At 43.5% G+C, this 16,729-nt stretch overlaps 2 protein-coding genes and 1 long non-coding RNA gene across 3 annotated transcripts in view; 2 read left to right on the forward strand and 1 right to left on the reverse strand.

Annotated features, from left to right (window-relative positions):
- ENTREP2 (endosomal transmembrane epsin interactor 2) overlaps nt 1–16,729 on the forward strand; it is a 171,599-nt gene that overhangs the window by 55,572 nt on the left and 99,298 nt on the right. The window lies entirely within an intron of this gene.
- On the reverse strand, nt 1,179–13,122 carry LOC112398332 (uncharacterized). The gene is made up of 3 exons (XR_003002990.1): nt 12,977–13,122; nt 2,250–2,390; nt 1,179–1,472 (listed from the first exon to the last, which is right to left on the reverse strand). It is a non-coding gene; the product is annotated as an uncharacterized LOC112398332 (long non-coding RNA).
- Nucleotides 13,280–14,815, forward strand: NSMCE3 (NSE3 component of SMC5/6 complex). Its single transcript, XM_024742817.1, has one exon. It carries the CDS (start codon nt 13,367–13,369, stop codon nt 14,168–14,170), a length of 804 nt encoding a protein of 267 aa, XP_024598585.1. The 5' UTR covers nt 13,280–13,366; the 3' UTR covers nt 14,171–14,815.

Raw genomic sequence — 16,729 nt, forward strand, 5'->3', positions numbered from 1 at the left:
CCCTTCCCATGCTCCCCTGTCAAATGCATGGCAGGAATTAGTTTGGATAGTTGGGAATTCAGGAAGTTTTTCAACAGTTGGTGATCTTGTAATTCACTCAACCTAAACATCCTTGTCTTACTGCAGAGGAGACTAGAGCTGTCTGAGCTTCTTGTTTAAAAAAACTAGTTAGTGCTTTGAAGGAGGGTTTGGCCCAGATTTTCTACTAGTCTCTCTCCACTAGTCTCTAAGGAGAAACCTGAGGGTTGAAACAACTTGGGAGACCTGTGCAGTAAAATAAATATATGCATTTGTTCTTTGTTCACTGTGCCTGGCACTGAGTAAAACCTTTCCAGTCTCCTGAGTGATGAGTGACTTCTATCTGCTAATGAGATGACTCTTGGCTGGGGTCCTCTGAACAGCTTCAGGATGGGGCCTGTCCCAGAAAGACCAAGCTATTATTAGAGGATTGGAACTTTCAGCCCTAGACCCCAGCCTCCTGGGACAGCGGAGGGGTTGGAGATTGAGTTCAGTCACCAATGGCCAGTGATTTAATCAATCATGCCTCCATTTAAAAAACCTAAATAATGGGGTTGGTCAACACATGGCAGTGTTGGGAGGGTGGTGCACCCACAGAGGGCATGGAAGCTCTGTGCCACCCATCAAAGCCCTCCACACCTTGTCATGTGTTTCTTCCATTTCGCTGTTGTGAGTTGTATCCTTTATAATAAAGCAGTAGGCATTGTTTTCCTGGTTTTATGAGCCATTCTAGCAAATTACTGAACCTCAGCAGGGGTTATGGGAACCTCTGATTTGGAGCCAGAAGTACAGGTGGCCCCAGGTCTCAGGACTAACTTCCGAGGTGGGGGCAGTGGTGTGAGGCTGAGCCCTGAACCCTGGGGCTTGCACGAACTCTGGTTAGTTAGTGTCAGAATTGACTGGAATTGTTGGACACCCAGTTGGCGTCTGAGAGTTGGAGAACTGGTTGTGGGTGTGGAAAACCCCCACACAACCTCCTCTTTCCATTCATGTGAAAGGAAAAGCAAGGAGGCTGCTGTTACTGTTTTCAGATGTGTTCAGTGACCATGGGAGCAACGAGAAGCTCTCTTGTTACTGAATCAGGTCCAGCTGCTCACCACTCAAAAATCAATACTCAAGAGAGGCAGGTGTTGGTAGAACAGAAGGTTGTCTTTAATCAGAATGCTGGCAGTCTGGGGAGATGGTGGACTCAGTGTCCCCCAAAACCACCTCCGAAGATTCTGCTCGGCCATGAAAGTTTTAAAGGGAAAAAAGGAAGTCATCTCAGTTAATCGTAGACATGGGGGGGGGTGTCAGACCCATCATCACCCTCTCCACCGAGTGCAGGCTTGTCAATCCTCGTGATGCTATCCTGTTCACACCGTTCGTTCTGTTCACGTGATTACCGAAGGGGAAGCTAGGGAAGAGATCTGGTCATCGGTTACTTACTTATTCTTCATTTCCACGTCTTTGATCTACGGGAAGAACCGACAGGTTACCAAGATTTGAAAGGTGTGCTTGGGCCGGAGATGAGTAGAGCCTGGGGGTGCCTGGTTTAAGGCTGGTGACAAGACAAAGGAGCCTCCTGCAGAGAGCTCTTTCCTGCCAAAAGCTGCTTACACTCTAGAACCTTCCTGCAGGATTCTCCCTCAGTTTGAGGATGCAGCTCGAATGTAGAAGTGAGGAATAATTATTTTTCATAGCTTTAACAAAAAATAGAATAGGTATTTTACGGGGCATATGGTTAAATTTTAGGTTTTAATTTTACCTGTGATTCTTAGCAAATTGGCTTCTCTTGGTATCAGTTTTGCAGAGGGAAGGGCTGTGTGACAGTAGATGTGTGGAGCGAGCATCCAGACACTGGTTTCCCCCTAATCTTTGCTGGTTTGCATCTCTCACACTGAGCCAACTGACAGGAAGGCATCATTACTCCAAGTGTGTGGAGAACTTGCCATCAATGTATGAACAGCTGTCTGGAAACTATGAAAATTTACACCTGAAATCGGGGCTAACTGTGAGAGCCAGGTTTGGGTGGGCGATTGATAAACCCAGCGAGAGCCTGTTTTCAAAAGAAGGCAGCTGGGAGGTGAGTTCACATTGTTTTAAAATTACTTGCCCTCCCACGGTGAAAAAGCCACAGCCACAGCAGCATCACAGGAGGACGCCTGGCCTGGTCCCCTTTATTCACCAGACATCAACCTCGGGTCTTTTCTGTGGATCAGGCTGGACTCCTCCTTCTCGCCATCCCATACCTGTCACAGGTGTGGCAGTTCTGGACTTTGCTGCTGTGACACCTGCTGCCTCCTTGAGTGGTTGCCCTCTAAAGCAGGAAAGATTCATTTTGCATGAATCTGTAGCATCTCCCATTGCTTTATGGTCAAACTCCATGTTTTCTGCATTAAAAGAGAAACATTATTGGAATGATATAATATTGAATTTTCCTCTGGTATGTGTAATACACTTGAGTGTTTTAACAAGCCAGCAGTTATGATAATTTTAATGGGAGATTCGTGTTCCGTTTTGCATAAGTGATGAGTTTAAATTTGATTCTTTGAATGTAAACCCCGAGAGTGTACAGATCTAGTTCCTTAATGCTTTGAGGTCTCTCCCTGACTATTTTTATTAAAATATTTCTTCATTTTAAATTATTCTGTTTACCCGGGTATTTTAAAAGGAAGAATCTTTTGTCTGTGGCTTGATAATTAACCTAATCTGATTACTGTGGTTTTTTATGAAACAATAGGGCAGAATATGTCAGCAAAGTTTTAGGCACATCAGACTTAGCATAGCATCTGTGGTCCCACAAATTTAATATTATTTATGGTAATAGCTGTATGTAGTTTTATGGATGTTACTCAGAATTAGTGCATTGCATCTGGTATTTGAGTTTGGCAATAATTGAGAGATACATTTGGGCATGAGTTTAGTCCTATTATAGCATTGCTATTTTGTGTAATTATGAAACTGAAATGCTCAATTCTTTATTTCCCCTTGAAAGCATCGTTTGCAATCTTACTTTGGTTTTGTGTTAAGTAAAATGTTCTTAGTAATTTGGCAGAATTATACTTTTGTATTTATTTGTTTTTTGTTCATATAAATATAAAAAATAACGAGCCTTAGTTCAGTTCTTCTCCATGATGGGCCTGGGTTATGTTGTTAATTTGCCTTCTGACTTCAGTTTAAGGGCCCTCTTTTAAAAATGAAGGAACTGTGGTTCCCAAAACATAGGACATTGTAAAAACTTGGCTACATGACTAAGTAGCAGAGCTGAGATCTGAACCTGCATTTTTCATGTTTTTTTAAAAATGTTTAATTGTGGATAATTATGTACAGACACAGGCATAATTAATAACATGCACAAACGTATGCACGGGTAAAGAATATAATATGCATTGAACCTTTGTGCCCCCATCGCTCAGCTACAACAACTCCTGGCCATTCTTTCCCCACTACCCCTTACCATTTCTCCCTTGGATTATTCAAGCAATCCTGAGCATCATATTATTTCATTCAAAACACTGAAGTATATATCTCTGAAAGAAAATTAAATAGCTGCAATGCCAATATCACACCCAATAAATACCAGTGATTTGTTTTATCATCAACTGTGCAATGTTCCGATTTCTCTAACTGTATCTGTCTGTGTCCCTCTGTCTTTTTGTATTTGGTTGTTATGTCACTTAAATCTCTCTCTCTTATCTTTTCTTGCTGGACCAGATGGGCTGTAGCACCCACATATCCCTTGATTATGTCTCAGGATGTACACTCCTAGAGAGATACAGTGAAATTACTTATTTTACGGTCTTTTTAAAACCATTCTCTGTAGTTAAGCTGCCAACCCAGTATACTGGTTTGTTTCATTTTGTTCTGATTTTAGAGATGTTTTGATTGAATTTCATTTCATGATTATATAGAACATTTACTGTTACAGAGTCAAATCTGTACAACAAAGGATTTTTGGAGGATTCTAGTTGTCATCCCTGTCCCGTTTATTCTGTTTCTATGCCTCCACGCCCTTGTCCCCTGCCACTGCCACCCTCACCCCCACCCCAGAGCAACCACTCTTAGGTTTTGGCTTTATGCTTTCGCTTTTTTGTTGTTGTTTTTTTAAAATATTTATTTATTTTATTTATTTGGTTGTACCGGGTCTTAGTTGCAGCAAGTGGGCTTCTTAGTTGCGGCAAGTGGGCTCCTTAGTTGTGGCTTCGCGGGCTCCTTTAGTTGTGGCTCGCCAGCTCCTTAATTGTGGCATGTGAACTCTTAGTTGCAGCATGCATGTGGGATCTAGTTTCCTGACCAGGGATTGAACTGGGCCCCCTGCATTGGGAGCTCAGAGTCTTAACCATTGCACCACCAGGGAAGTCCCTATGCTTTCATTTAAAAATGATAAGCGAGTATGTGCACTCTTCGCACACTGCCTGTATATGTGCGTGCTACACGCACTGTCCTACTGTCCTGGTCCTCGGTGTGTAACTTAAGGTATATCCTGGGGGTTGGTCTCTGTACAGAGATATTTCCTATCCTTCTTACAGCTGCATTGTCCTCTTTATACGGAGGGCTGTTATGCTTTCGTCTGTGATGCAAGTTACACCCTACTCCCTAATGTGTCATTTGTCTTTCTTACTTACTTCTGGTGGGGTTTTGACATGTAAAGATTTTTATTTTATGTAGTTAAATGTATCAGTCTTTTCTCTATTGCTTTGGAGTGTGAGTAATAGTGCAGTTTCTCAATTTGTAGGTCATAGAGGGAAGAACTCTTTGTTCTCTTCTAATATTAAATGGGATCTCTCCCTCTCTCAAGTTTCTGATCTATTTGGAATTAATCCTGATATAATTTGTGCAAAACAGATGTATATTTTTCCTTTTCTATGTGGCTACCTGGTTATATCAATACCACTTATTAAAAAGTCCGTTTTTCCCCCAGTGATTTTTTTTTAAACAATTCTTTTTATTTTTTAAAAAAATTTTATTTATTTATTTTTAGCTGTGCTGTGTCTGCGTTGCTGCTCATGGGCTTTCTCTAGTTGGGGCGAACAGGGTCTACTCTTCGTGCGGTGCGCGGGCTTCGCATTGTGGTGGCTTCTCTTGTTGGGAAGCCTGGGCTCTAGGCACGTGGGCTTCAGTAGTTGTGGCACGTAGGCTTAGTAGTTGTGGCGCACAGGCTTAGTTGCTCCGCGGCATGTGGGATCTTCCCGGACCCAGGCTCAAACCTGTGTCCCCTGCATTGGCAGGCGGATTCTTAACCACTGAGCCACCGGGGAAGTCCTCCCCCAGTGATTTTAAATGGCAACTTTATCATGTACTAGATTTCCATAGACAAAGGGTCTATTTCTGGATATTTAGATTCTCTTCCATTGGTCTGTGAATCCATACGCCATCACCATGCTGTTTTGATAACAGAGGTTTTATAATACACTATGGTATCTGGTGTGGTTAGCCTTCCTCGTTGTTCTGCTTTGCTAAGGTTTCATTAGCAGTTCTGGCTTGGTGGTTCTGCTGAATGAACTGTATAATCAACTTGCCTGGCTTTAGGAAACGATGTGATTTTTAAATTGATATGATATTGAATTTGTAGATTAACTTTGAGAGAATCGACATCTATGTGATGTTGAATCTTCTTGTGCAGGAACATGGCATATCTTTCCACTTATTCAAACTTCCTTTTTCTTCCTGAGTGTTTCACAGTTTTGTTTATACAGGCTTTAGACATTTCTTGTCAAGTCTCCAGTGATAGTACTCATTTACCTATTTTGCTCTTGTAAATGTGGTCTTCAGCTACGTGTTCCAACTGTTGTCTTTGGTGTGAATGAACATTATTGATTTTGTGTATTTATTTTACAACCTGTTCTTTAAAACTAAGTTTTCTTCCTGTTTTTTTTTGTGTGTGTGTGTATGTGTGTGTGCGCTTGTTTGGCGCAAGGACTCGTGACTTTCCACATGTATAAGCACATGAACTACAAATAAGGATAACTTAACCTCTTCTTTCACAATCTTTATGCCTTCAGTTTATTTCTCTTGTCTAAATAATGGGCGAATCCCTCGAACTCAGTGCTGAAGAGTCATGGACATGGAGGGTGCCCTTGTCTTGCTGCAGACTTGAGCAGAAAAGCCTCACATTCTCCTGTGTTCATTAAGATGCTGGTTTTCGAGCTGAGGTTTATGTTGTAAATGTACATATATCTTCTATCATGTTGGGATAGACTCATCCTTTCCCTCAATTCCTATTTTATTGAGTGTTTTTCATATGAACAGATGCTGAATCGCATACCTTTTCTGCATCCCCAAGATGCTCGTGTGATTTTTCTCTTTAGCTCTATGCATGTGATGGACTGTATTTCCTAATGTTAAATCACACTTGCATTTCCAGAATGAATTGCGTTTAGATTAGCCTCTGTCTTCCCGATTCTGCCAGCTTCCCTGATCTTACCTGCAGCTGGGCGAGCTCTGTCTGGCTTACAGCTTTACAGTGTTCAACAGATACGTTTATCGAAGGAACGTTGAGTGGATTGTCTTCCTTTTACATTAATGATGACATTAAAAAACATTAAACCCATGCACATTTCTAATAAACTAAGCACAACAGAAAATGACAACAGCAAAAGCAATAAACAGAGTTGTATTGATACCATCCAGAAATGGTCAGTCTTTCCTATTCAGTGTCTATAAATTGAGAAATCCCTGGATGCATATGCTGGTAAAAGACAGGAGCTACTAGGGAATGACACTGCCTGGGTTTTAAACAGCTGTTTTTATTTGAAATTAACAGAAGCAGCACTGACGTGAGACCAGAGTTACTTCTAAACTTGAGGTTGGTTCTCCTTCCCAAGAAGACACGCTAGTTTCTAGAGTGAAGGGAGAACACTGCCAGCGCCCCCCAGACCCTGTGCGTTGTATTATCACCCCTCTCTTTCTTCCTCCACGCAGTTACGGTGGCGATCTCACACTTCACCCCCGGTGTTACTGAGATTGTCACTCACATCTGCTCTGTTCCTCACTTTCCAAGTTGTTTATTAGCTGTGTGATGACGGTGCAGGTCTAATTCTCACCCTGTAATTGGCTTCCTCAGTTCTGACTCTTGTCTCCCCGTGTATCAGCTCCAGTCCTCCTGGTGTTGGATTGATGTTCTGATTAGGATCTGGGGTTCCGTGTGGTGCTCTGGGAGCTTACGTTTCTTGGTCTGTTTTCTGGTCAGTTGTCAGGCTGTTTCGCAGTTTTTCTGGTCCTGTGCGTTTACCTGTGCTGCTGTGGGAGCGTATCTGTTGCAGGCGCACCTGGCAGCGCTCTGTCGCAATGCTCTGGCCTGTGCTCCTGGGTTCCTGCATGCTGACAAGTTTGTGGCCCTCCACCAGCCTGGTTTCTACCCCCAGGAGAGGGTGGGGAGACCAAAACACCAAGGCTGCTGCTACGAAGGCCCCGGGGTCTTATTTTCCTCCCAGAAACTCAAGCACTGTCCCCTTGGCCAAGCCGGGCAGGTCCCACCCCACAAGCACTGGCCCGGCCCTCCATCCTGGCCCTTCTTCCTTTGTGGAGCTCATACATGCACGATATGAGCCTCTATTCCAAAGGGATTTCCCTAGAGCGACTTGCAGGTGAGAATTCTCAGGACGCTGCCAACTTGCCTCCTGTCTCACGGCTACCTTGGAAGATGAGGGCAGGGCAGGAGTCAGGAGCCTTTGGGACCTCCTGTTTTGCCACTTATTTCTGTCCCCAAGGCCCCTCTCAGTTCAGAGAGAACACTGTGCCTCTGTCTTCCTTTTTTGGTTGATCTCTTGAGCCATCTGCCCTGTAGGTTTCACGAGGAGCTGGGGCTTGTGGGCCTGCATTCCACGGAGCAGACCTGGGAGGGAACCCGAGCGGGGTGGGGGGGGCCTTGCACCTGGGTCACCTGCAGAGGCCAGGTGGACATCCACAGAGGACCACCTGTACCAGGCTATACAGAGGGCTCACTGGGTACCATTTTAAACTCTTCACGTTATCCTGTGTGATAGGCATTCCTATCAAACAGCTTTTATTGGTGAGTCACCTGAGGCACAGAGGTTTGGACCCAGAGAGTCCTGGTCTGGAGCCTGTGCTCTTTGTGTGATGCTACCTATGTGAGGAAGGGCGGGAGGGGACCTCGGGCCATGGCGGCAATTACCGTGACGGTGTTGACAGTCCCACAACATGTGAGCAGGCTTTGGGAGACAAGAGCTGAAGACATTCTTTAAAGAAATTATTCTGGGAACCAGGCTGGAATCCATGACTACTCTCCAAGCGCATCTTCTGCTATTGTAACACTGTCAATCATTCTAGAAATCGCTTCCTACTCTGTGCCAGGAACTGCCCCAGGCGCTTTATGTTTGTGTCTTTCACCTTCCCACTGACCCCAGGAAAGCTCTGATCCCCATGTTATTGAAGAGGACACGGGGTCAGAGAGAAAGGAGGTGATCCCACTGGGTCAGCCAGTGGGCGAGGGGTGGCAGCTGGGCCCCCAGACCATGCTTTTTGAGTGACGCTGACCTGCCTGGGGTAATGTCACTGAGCTTTTGAGGCTGAGACTTGAAGAGTTCTCTGCTTTGTCTGTGACCAGCCTTTACCAGGAGTGAGTTTAGAAAAAGTGTCAAAACAAGTCACCCCGTGTTTAAACAAGCATCAGAGGGTCCAAATTTTTGTTCGGGGTGGTGGTGGTAATTGTTGAGGTTACAGTGTATATAAAAGAAGTGATCTGTAGACAGGGATCTTGGGGAAAGAAACTTAGATAATTTTCAACTGTTTGTCTCCCAGAAAAGTCACAGAAATATGTAAAAACATTATCACTCATTAGTTGACATTTAACCAAACGTATTATTCTAAAATAGGATAAATAAAAACTCCTTAGTAGATGTCTTGGTCAGCTGGGGCGACCATGGCAAAGCACCACAGACGGGGTGGCTTAACAACAGATGTGGATTGTCTCAAAGTTCTGGTCAGGTTCTGGCGAGAGCCCGCTTCCTGACTTGCTGCTTTCTGGCCGAGTCACCACATGGCCTGTCCTTGGGTGCCCGTGGAGAGGCCATACTCTCTTGCTCTTCCCCTCTGTGTAAAGGCCACAAATCCTACCAGATTAGGACCTCACCCTATGACTCATCTACCCTTAATTTACCTCCTGAAAGTCCTATCTTCAGATGCAGTCACATTGGGGGTTAGAACTTCAACATAAGAATTTTGGGAGGACACAATTCAGTCTATAGCAATAGGGAAGTTGTTTTCTCCCTGAATATGATTTCTTCCTTTTATGTTTTTTGCTATATTTATATTTCAACCAAAGCTGGATTATAAACACCAGTGGGAAGAATCTGTGTCTAAATGTCTCATCTACAAACCACCCAGCTTATTAATATTAATTTTTCACTGTTAAGTGATATTTATGATAAAGGTAATGGGAGTGATCAGTATGTTCAGATTATTTAAATATTCAAGTATTTTATTTGACTTGTTTTTATAAGTATTTTCTTTTTTAAAAAAACTTTATGTATTTATTTAAGTATTTATTTAGGCTGCACCAGGTCTTAGTTGTGGCATGCATGTGAGATTTAATTCCCCGACCAGGGATCGAACCTGGGCCCCCCTGCATTGGGAGCGTGGAGTCTTACCCACTGGACCACCGGGGAAGTCCCTTGACTTTTATTTTATTCAACTTTGAGTATTTTATATGTTAGCTGAAAATCATATATTATTAATTTTTACAAGGTGGCTGTTCAAATTTTCATTCTATCTGAGCAAGTAATCATCCTATATTTTTTGTATAAAAGAAAGGATAGGGTACCCTGTATGGCTTTAGGAGAGAGATACATTTGAAATTTAATGTTCTCATTTAGTTACAGAAAGCTAGAGAGAACTACTGCTTTAAACAGCTGGGTTCTTGGCAAATGAACTTAAAAAAGAATATTTGCCAATATCTTTTCTGTCGGTCTCAGGTCCTTTGATAGAACTTCCTCTTGGGAAAAAAATATCAGACAAGTATTAAAAATTGGCTTAGTGTGATCAGAAAGAAAAGTCTATCTTTTTAGAAATGTGCTGAATTCTAAAAGTTAACTAAGAAGACATTGTCACATGGTCTTCTACACTGGTTATATTTAGCTTTTCCCTAGAAATAAGATCTCTCTTTCTTCTCGGTAAATGTGACTATCTTGGTGTCTTAAGTCTTCCAGCCATACAGGATCACCATTTCCTTTAATATTCAAGTGAGCAAGCTCATGCCCTAAGGCCCTGTATTTGGAAAGCACCACGTGCTCTGTCCCCAGCTTCCATCACCAAGGATTGCTGTAGTCCTGGAGATTTTCCGGGTCACCCCGACTCCAGTTTACTCCCTCCACTGAATGCTTAGGCTCCCTGAGCACTGGGCCTCCCACGATTGGCCTGTACCCACCCCACTTGCCCCAGGCTGGGTACCACTTCCCGTCCCAAAGGATCACTGGCCCTGGTTGTGACAGCAGCCCACAGCGTACCCGCCACACTGCCTGGCAGTCCTGACACTTGTTCCTGGGCCCCGTGATCACCACATTGCAATGGTCAAGTCTTTGACCCCACTGCTAATCCTTGGAAACAAATGATCTGTTCTCCACTCTTGTAGTTTTTCCTCTTCCAGAAGGTCATCTACATGGACTCATGCAAAACGTACTCTCTTGAGACTGGCTTCATGAGTTTAGCATGATGCATTTGACTCAGCCATGCTGTTGTACCTATAAGTAATTGTGTTCCTTTTTATTGCTGGGTGCTATTCATTTGTATGGATGTAACACAGCTGCTTTATCTCTTAACCCATTAAAATACTGCTTTATTTCCACTTTTGGTGATTATGCATAAAGCTCCTATAGCCACTTGTGTGTATGTTTTTGTATGGATGTAAATTTTTATTTTTTTCAGTGAAATACCTTGGAGTAGGGTTGCTGGGTCAGATGTAAATGTAACTTTTAACTTTGTAAGATGTTACCAAACTGTTTATCTGAGTGACGTTTACATCCCACTAGCAGTTGTTCTGTATCCTCCCCAGCACTTGCTTAGTTTAGCTCAGTTTTGTTTGTTTTGCTGTCCTAATATGTTGGATGTGTACATTTGTATGGAGAAAAAGACCCCAAACAGCCAAAGCGATCTTGAGAAAAAAAATGGAGCTGGAGGAATCAGGCTCCCTGACTTCAGACTATACTACAAAGCTACAGTAGTCAAGACAGTATGGAACTGGCACAAAAACAGAAACATAGATCAATGGAATAGGACAGAAAGCCCAGAGATAAACCCATGCACCTATGGTCAACTAATCTATGACAAAGGAGACAAGAATATACAATGGAGAAAAGAGAGTCTCATCATAAGTGGTGCTGGGAAAACTGGACAGCTACATGTGAAAGAATGAAATTAGAACACTCCCTAACACCATACACAAAAATAAACTAAAAATGGACTAAAAGACCTAAATATAAGACTGGACACTATAAAACTCTTAGAGGAAAACATAGGAAAAACACTCCTTGATGTAAATCACAGCAAGATCTTTTTTGATCCACCTTCTAGAGTAATGGAAATAAAAAAACAAACAAACAAATGGTACCTAATGAAACTTAAAAGTTCTGCACAGCAAAAGAAACCATAAATAAGACAAAAAGGCAACCCTCAGAATGGGAGAAAATAATTGCAAACGAATCAATGGACAAAGGATTAATCTCCAAAATATGCAAACAGCTCATGCAGCTCAGTATAAAAAAAACAAACAACCCAATCAAAAAATGGACAGAAGACCTAAATAGACATTTCTCCAAAGAAGACATACAGATGGCCAAGAGGCACATGAAAAGATGCTTAACATAACTAATTATCAGAGAAATGCAAATCAGAACTACAATGAGGGGGCTTCCCTGGTGGCGCAGTGGTTAAGAATCCGCCTGCCAATGCAGGGGACACGGGTTTGAGCCCTAGTTCGGGAAGATCCCACATGCCGTGGAGCAACTAAGCCCGTGCACCACAACTACTGGAGCCCAAGTGCCTAGAGCCCGTGCTGTGCAACAAGAAGCCACCGCAGTGAGAAGCCTGCACACCACAATGAAGGGTGGCCTCCTCTCACCGCAACTAGAGAAAGCCCGCTCACCACATCGAAGACCCAATGTAGCCAAAAATAAGTAAATAAAATATATTTTTTAAAAAAAGAGAGGTAAATTCAGTTTCTTCTTTGCAAGTAAGTTAATACAAAAGGAACACATTTGCTGAGCTCTGTGGAAGTAATGGCAGCAGACTGCAAATGGTATGAGTTAATGGAATGACTCACATTGGCTATTAGATTTGCACAATTTAAAAATGTATATATATATATTTATATAAAGTGCACGTCACAGATTATGAGGGATGATACCCTTGGGTTCTCTTTTCTTTCTCATTTCTTTCTCATTGAGTCCTAAGGCTGATATATTAAGACATTTAAGAGATTCACATGATTGCAATTCTTGATCAGGGATGCCCCAAATTAAACGGTAATCTCTTGAGAGAGCACGTTTCTCTGTTGGTAGCGTTCTCTTAGCCATTTCTGCAAAAATTGTGGTGTGGGCCCAGGCAATTTCCATGAGCATGTGCTTTCCAAAAGATAAACTCACCGGACCTAACTAAAATGTGCTTTCTGGGATGGCTTTGACGCAGCTGTCCGGCTGGAGTTTATTATGCACAGAGTATCAATGCTAAAATGGTGAAAAGATTGGGAAAGCCCTGCTTGCGAGGCAAGGCTGCCTTTAATATTCTTTCTAAACAGACTCGGGGGCTTTAGAGAAAGTTACTGGTAGGAAATGGTTGGGGGTGGGGGCGGCTGGCGACGGCAAACTAGTCCTCAGGGTCTTTTATCCTTTTTATGCTCAGTTTTGTGGGGAAAGAAATGCTTTTACTTCCCTTCCACGCTCTTAACCTTATTTTTCTCCCACGTTCTTCCTGGGAGTCTCCTCCACCTACAAACAGTCCCGATTTCAGAGCTCTCGATACTCACTTTCTACGGATCTGGCCTGAGCTGTGCGGTCCTGAGCTGAGCGGCTCAGGACCTTTGCTTCCTGTTCTCTATCTTCAGGGTTTCGTAAGGACGACACTTAATTCTAATAAAACACACGGCTGGGACCCGCAGGGTTGCGCGGAGACGCCGCCACGGCGCAACAGCCGGCCGAACCAGACCGACCCCCAGACACGGCGCGGCCTCGATGACGTAGCGCGCAGCCTCCGTGACGCAACCGCGCAGCCCCCTGACGCAGCGCGCAGCCTCTGTGACGCAACCGCGCCCTCTCCGGCCCCGCCCAGGGCCGCCAGGAGGAGCTGCGCGCAGACCCTCATCGCCTCAGCTGCTAGTTACGGGGTGTCCGCGTAGCGCGGGTCTCGCCGCCGCGACATGTCGCAAAAGCCGAAGAGCCGGGGCCGCGCCGGCACCCAGGCCGAGCTGGGCAGCGGCGGCGAGGAGGCCCCGAGCACATCCCGCGGGCCGGGCAGCGCCGCATCGCAGGGCGGCCGGCGGCCCGAGGCTTCCCCCGCGCCGGGGCCGCGGTCGCAGAAGCAGCTGGAGCTGAAGGTGGCGGAGCTGGTGCAGTTCCTGCTGATCAAGGACCAGAGGAAGATCCCGATCCGTCGCACCGACATCCTGCGGCACGTGGTCGGGGACTACAAGGACGTGCTCCCGGAGCTGCTGCGGCGGGCGGCCGAGCGCCTGGAGAGGAGTAACACCTACATCCTGGTCAACACACTAGAGCCGGTGGAGGAGGACGCGGAGATGCGCGGCGACCAGGGCACTCCCACCACCGGGCTGCTCATGATCGTGCTGGGGCTCATCTTCATGAAGGGCAACAGCATCAAGGAGACCGAGGTCTGGGACTTCCTGCGGCGCCTCGGGGTGCACCCCACCAAGAAGCACCTCATCTTCGGGGATCCGAAGAAGCTCATCACCGAGGACTTCGTGCGGCAGCGGTACTTGGAGTACCGGCGCATCCCGCACACGGACCCCGTGGACTACGAGCTCCAGTGGGGCCCGCGCACCAACCTGGAGACCAGCAAGATGAAGGTGCTCAAGTTCGTGGCCAAAGTCCACAATCAGGATCCCAAGGACTGGCCGGCGCAGTACTGTGAGGCTTTGGCGGAGGAGGAGGCCAGGGCCAGACCCCAGATCGGGGGCACGGCCCCAACCCCAGCCCCTTCCTCTTGAAACCTGAGACAGACTCGGAGAGACGCTGGGGAAGGGCTGGGGGTGGGAGGGAGCATCTTGCTGTAACCTTTAAATGTGTGTAACAGTTTTAGGATGTGTTTGCAATCTTTTCTTCTTGTGATATTATAAGTCACTTTGGTTCCGAATTTTCATTTATAAAAATATTAGGGGATGCTTTATTTTGTTTTGGTTTGTCTTACTGTCTGTATTTTTTTTTGTCGGTATAAAAATCTTGCTAGCTTTATAAAGCGAATTGGAAAGTTTTGTACCATGTTATGGAAATAGACATTTAAAAGAAAGAACACGTCAGTAAGTTGCTTCATACCAGGGAAATAAAACGAAGTGGCTCTTGTCTGGCCTCTGGACTACTCAACTCTGTAAGGAAAAATAAAAGTCTATAAATTGAAAACTAAAATGTAACTGCCTACATCTCTATTTATCTTAGCATAGCCATTTTAAAAATATATTTCCCATGTGTGTAAGTGTTACGAGTCATTCTAAGCAATGTATGCGTTGTATTTTTTCCGGATAAGTTTTTGTGTGGCTGACCATTTAGTTCCTTTTTTTTCTGGTTTTTTGTTTTTGTTTTTGTTTTTTTTGGTTTTTTTTACTATAGTTATAATAAACACCGTATTTTTGAAGCAAGTAAGCATTGTGCACTTATTTTAACCGTAAGTCATGAGAAGATTTCATTACTGAAAAACAGCATCTTAACAAAAAAAGAAAATTTTTACCACGTATCATTCAGGTAAATAGTGTTTTGTGGAAGTTGCTCTATTTTTATGTGTGTGTGCATGTTGGATCATGATGTAAAATATATTACTTACTGTGGGTCACAGAAAAGTGTTAATGATTAACCATACCTACTTGAGAATCAGACTACGTGGGATCAGAGCCTCCCTCTGCATAACTGGCTGTAGGAATTTAAGCAGGTTAGGTTGTATACAGACCTTTCCTCACCTGTAAAATGGGTTGATGATGCATGTTGTTGTGTGTGGTAGTGTGATAATTAGATAGGGAAGTATACCTAGAGATCTTGGCACAGTCCGGGGCTGTGGGGGATTTTAGTTGTTACTTTGTTCCTTAAAATTTGTTTAAATTTGTTTTTTCTTGGTCTGGAGCAGTTAAAAAAATTTTTTTAAGGTTTTCTTTCATTATCTTGTTCTAAATCATTCCTCGAATTGGAATTACTGGTTCAAAAATGTGACTTTTCTAGTCTGACTCTGTTGTATGGTTTTATGGAAAAACATAACTCATGGTTTATGGTGAGTAGAGCCCATGTAAACAGTAAGAGCAGAAAATAAGATCTACCCCAGGTTGGAGAGGTCTCTGTAATGTAGTGAATAGCATATGGGGTTTCAAAGTTGTCTGATAGACTGAATTCAAATTACGGCTCATGCTATGGCAACATGGTGATTTGGCATAGGTTTTAAGCTCCCTTAATCTCAATTTCTTTATGTGTAAAATGGGAAAAACAATAATTATATCATAGTTAGTTGTATGGATTAAACGAGCCTGAAGAAAAGCTGGTATAGTGGCCTTTCATTGTATTTCTCCATAGTCTCTGGCAAAATGCTGTTTATGTACAGAAGTTCAACTGTTAATTATTCAGCAGGTGAATAAGTATGATTGTTTTGGGGGAAGGTACTGCAAATTAATCATGAAAGGTATAGTGGCCTTTCATTGTATTTCTCCATAGTCTCTGGCAAAATGCTGTTTATATACAGAAGTTCAACTGTTAATTATTCAGCAGGTGAATAAGTATGAATATCATAGTTAGTTGTATGGATTAAATGAGCCTGAAGAAAAGCTGGTACAGTGGCCTTTCATTGTATTTCTCCATAGTCTCTGGCAAAATGCTGTTTATATACAGAAGTTCAACTGTTAATTATTCAGCAGGTGAATAAGTATGATTGTTTTGGGGGAAGGTACTGCAAATTAATCATGAAATGAGATAAATACTTAAAAAAAGAAAAATGTGGATTGATCAACCCTGGACTAGAGTCATCTAGAAGAATCTGGTGGGTATGTGGTGGTGTGGAGCAATGGGTTAGATGACTGGGTTTTACTTTATTCTGTTGAACTGGAATTTGCATTTATTTTATCAGTGAATATAGTTGGTCCTTAAAGGCATTTCTTGGTTTGCATTTATTTCAGTGTATGAATTACCTCCTGGCTAAGCATTCTGCTTACTCAATGACCGCTTACCCCTCTGGGGTGTTCTAATGCTGGGATTTTCATCTGTATGGGGCGGAAAATATCATTATGCACTATGCAGAGTCAGTTATATCTGAGGCACATGTTTTCCCCACACTTTTCTTGTAGAGATGTTAATAATTTACCGTCAGTAGATAACCATTTTGTTTCAAATTTTAAAGTAGAAAACATTACAGACCAGATCAAACCCTTGTATCTTTTCACCCTTCCCAGAGGTGTCAAGTTTGTGGCTATTGTTCCGTTGTCTAGTTAATACAATATAATGTTTAATATATGAATAATATATACAGTTGACCCTTGAACAACACAGGTTGGAACTGCATGGTCCACTTACATGAAGAT

The sequence above is a fragment of the Neophocaena asiaeorientalis genome, unplaced genomic scaffold (assembly GCF_003031525.2).
Source record: "Neophocaena asiaeorientalis asiaeorientalis breed wild unplaced genomic scaffold, Neophocaena_asiaeorientalis_V1.1 scaffold155, whole genome shotgun sequence".
Lineage (NCBI taxonomy): Eukaryota > Metazoa > Chordata > Mammalia > Artiodactyla > Phocoenidae > Neophocaena > Neophocaena asiaeorientalis.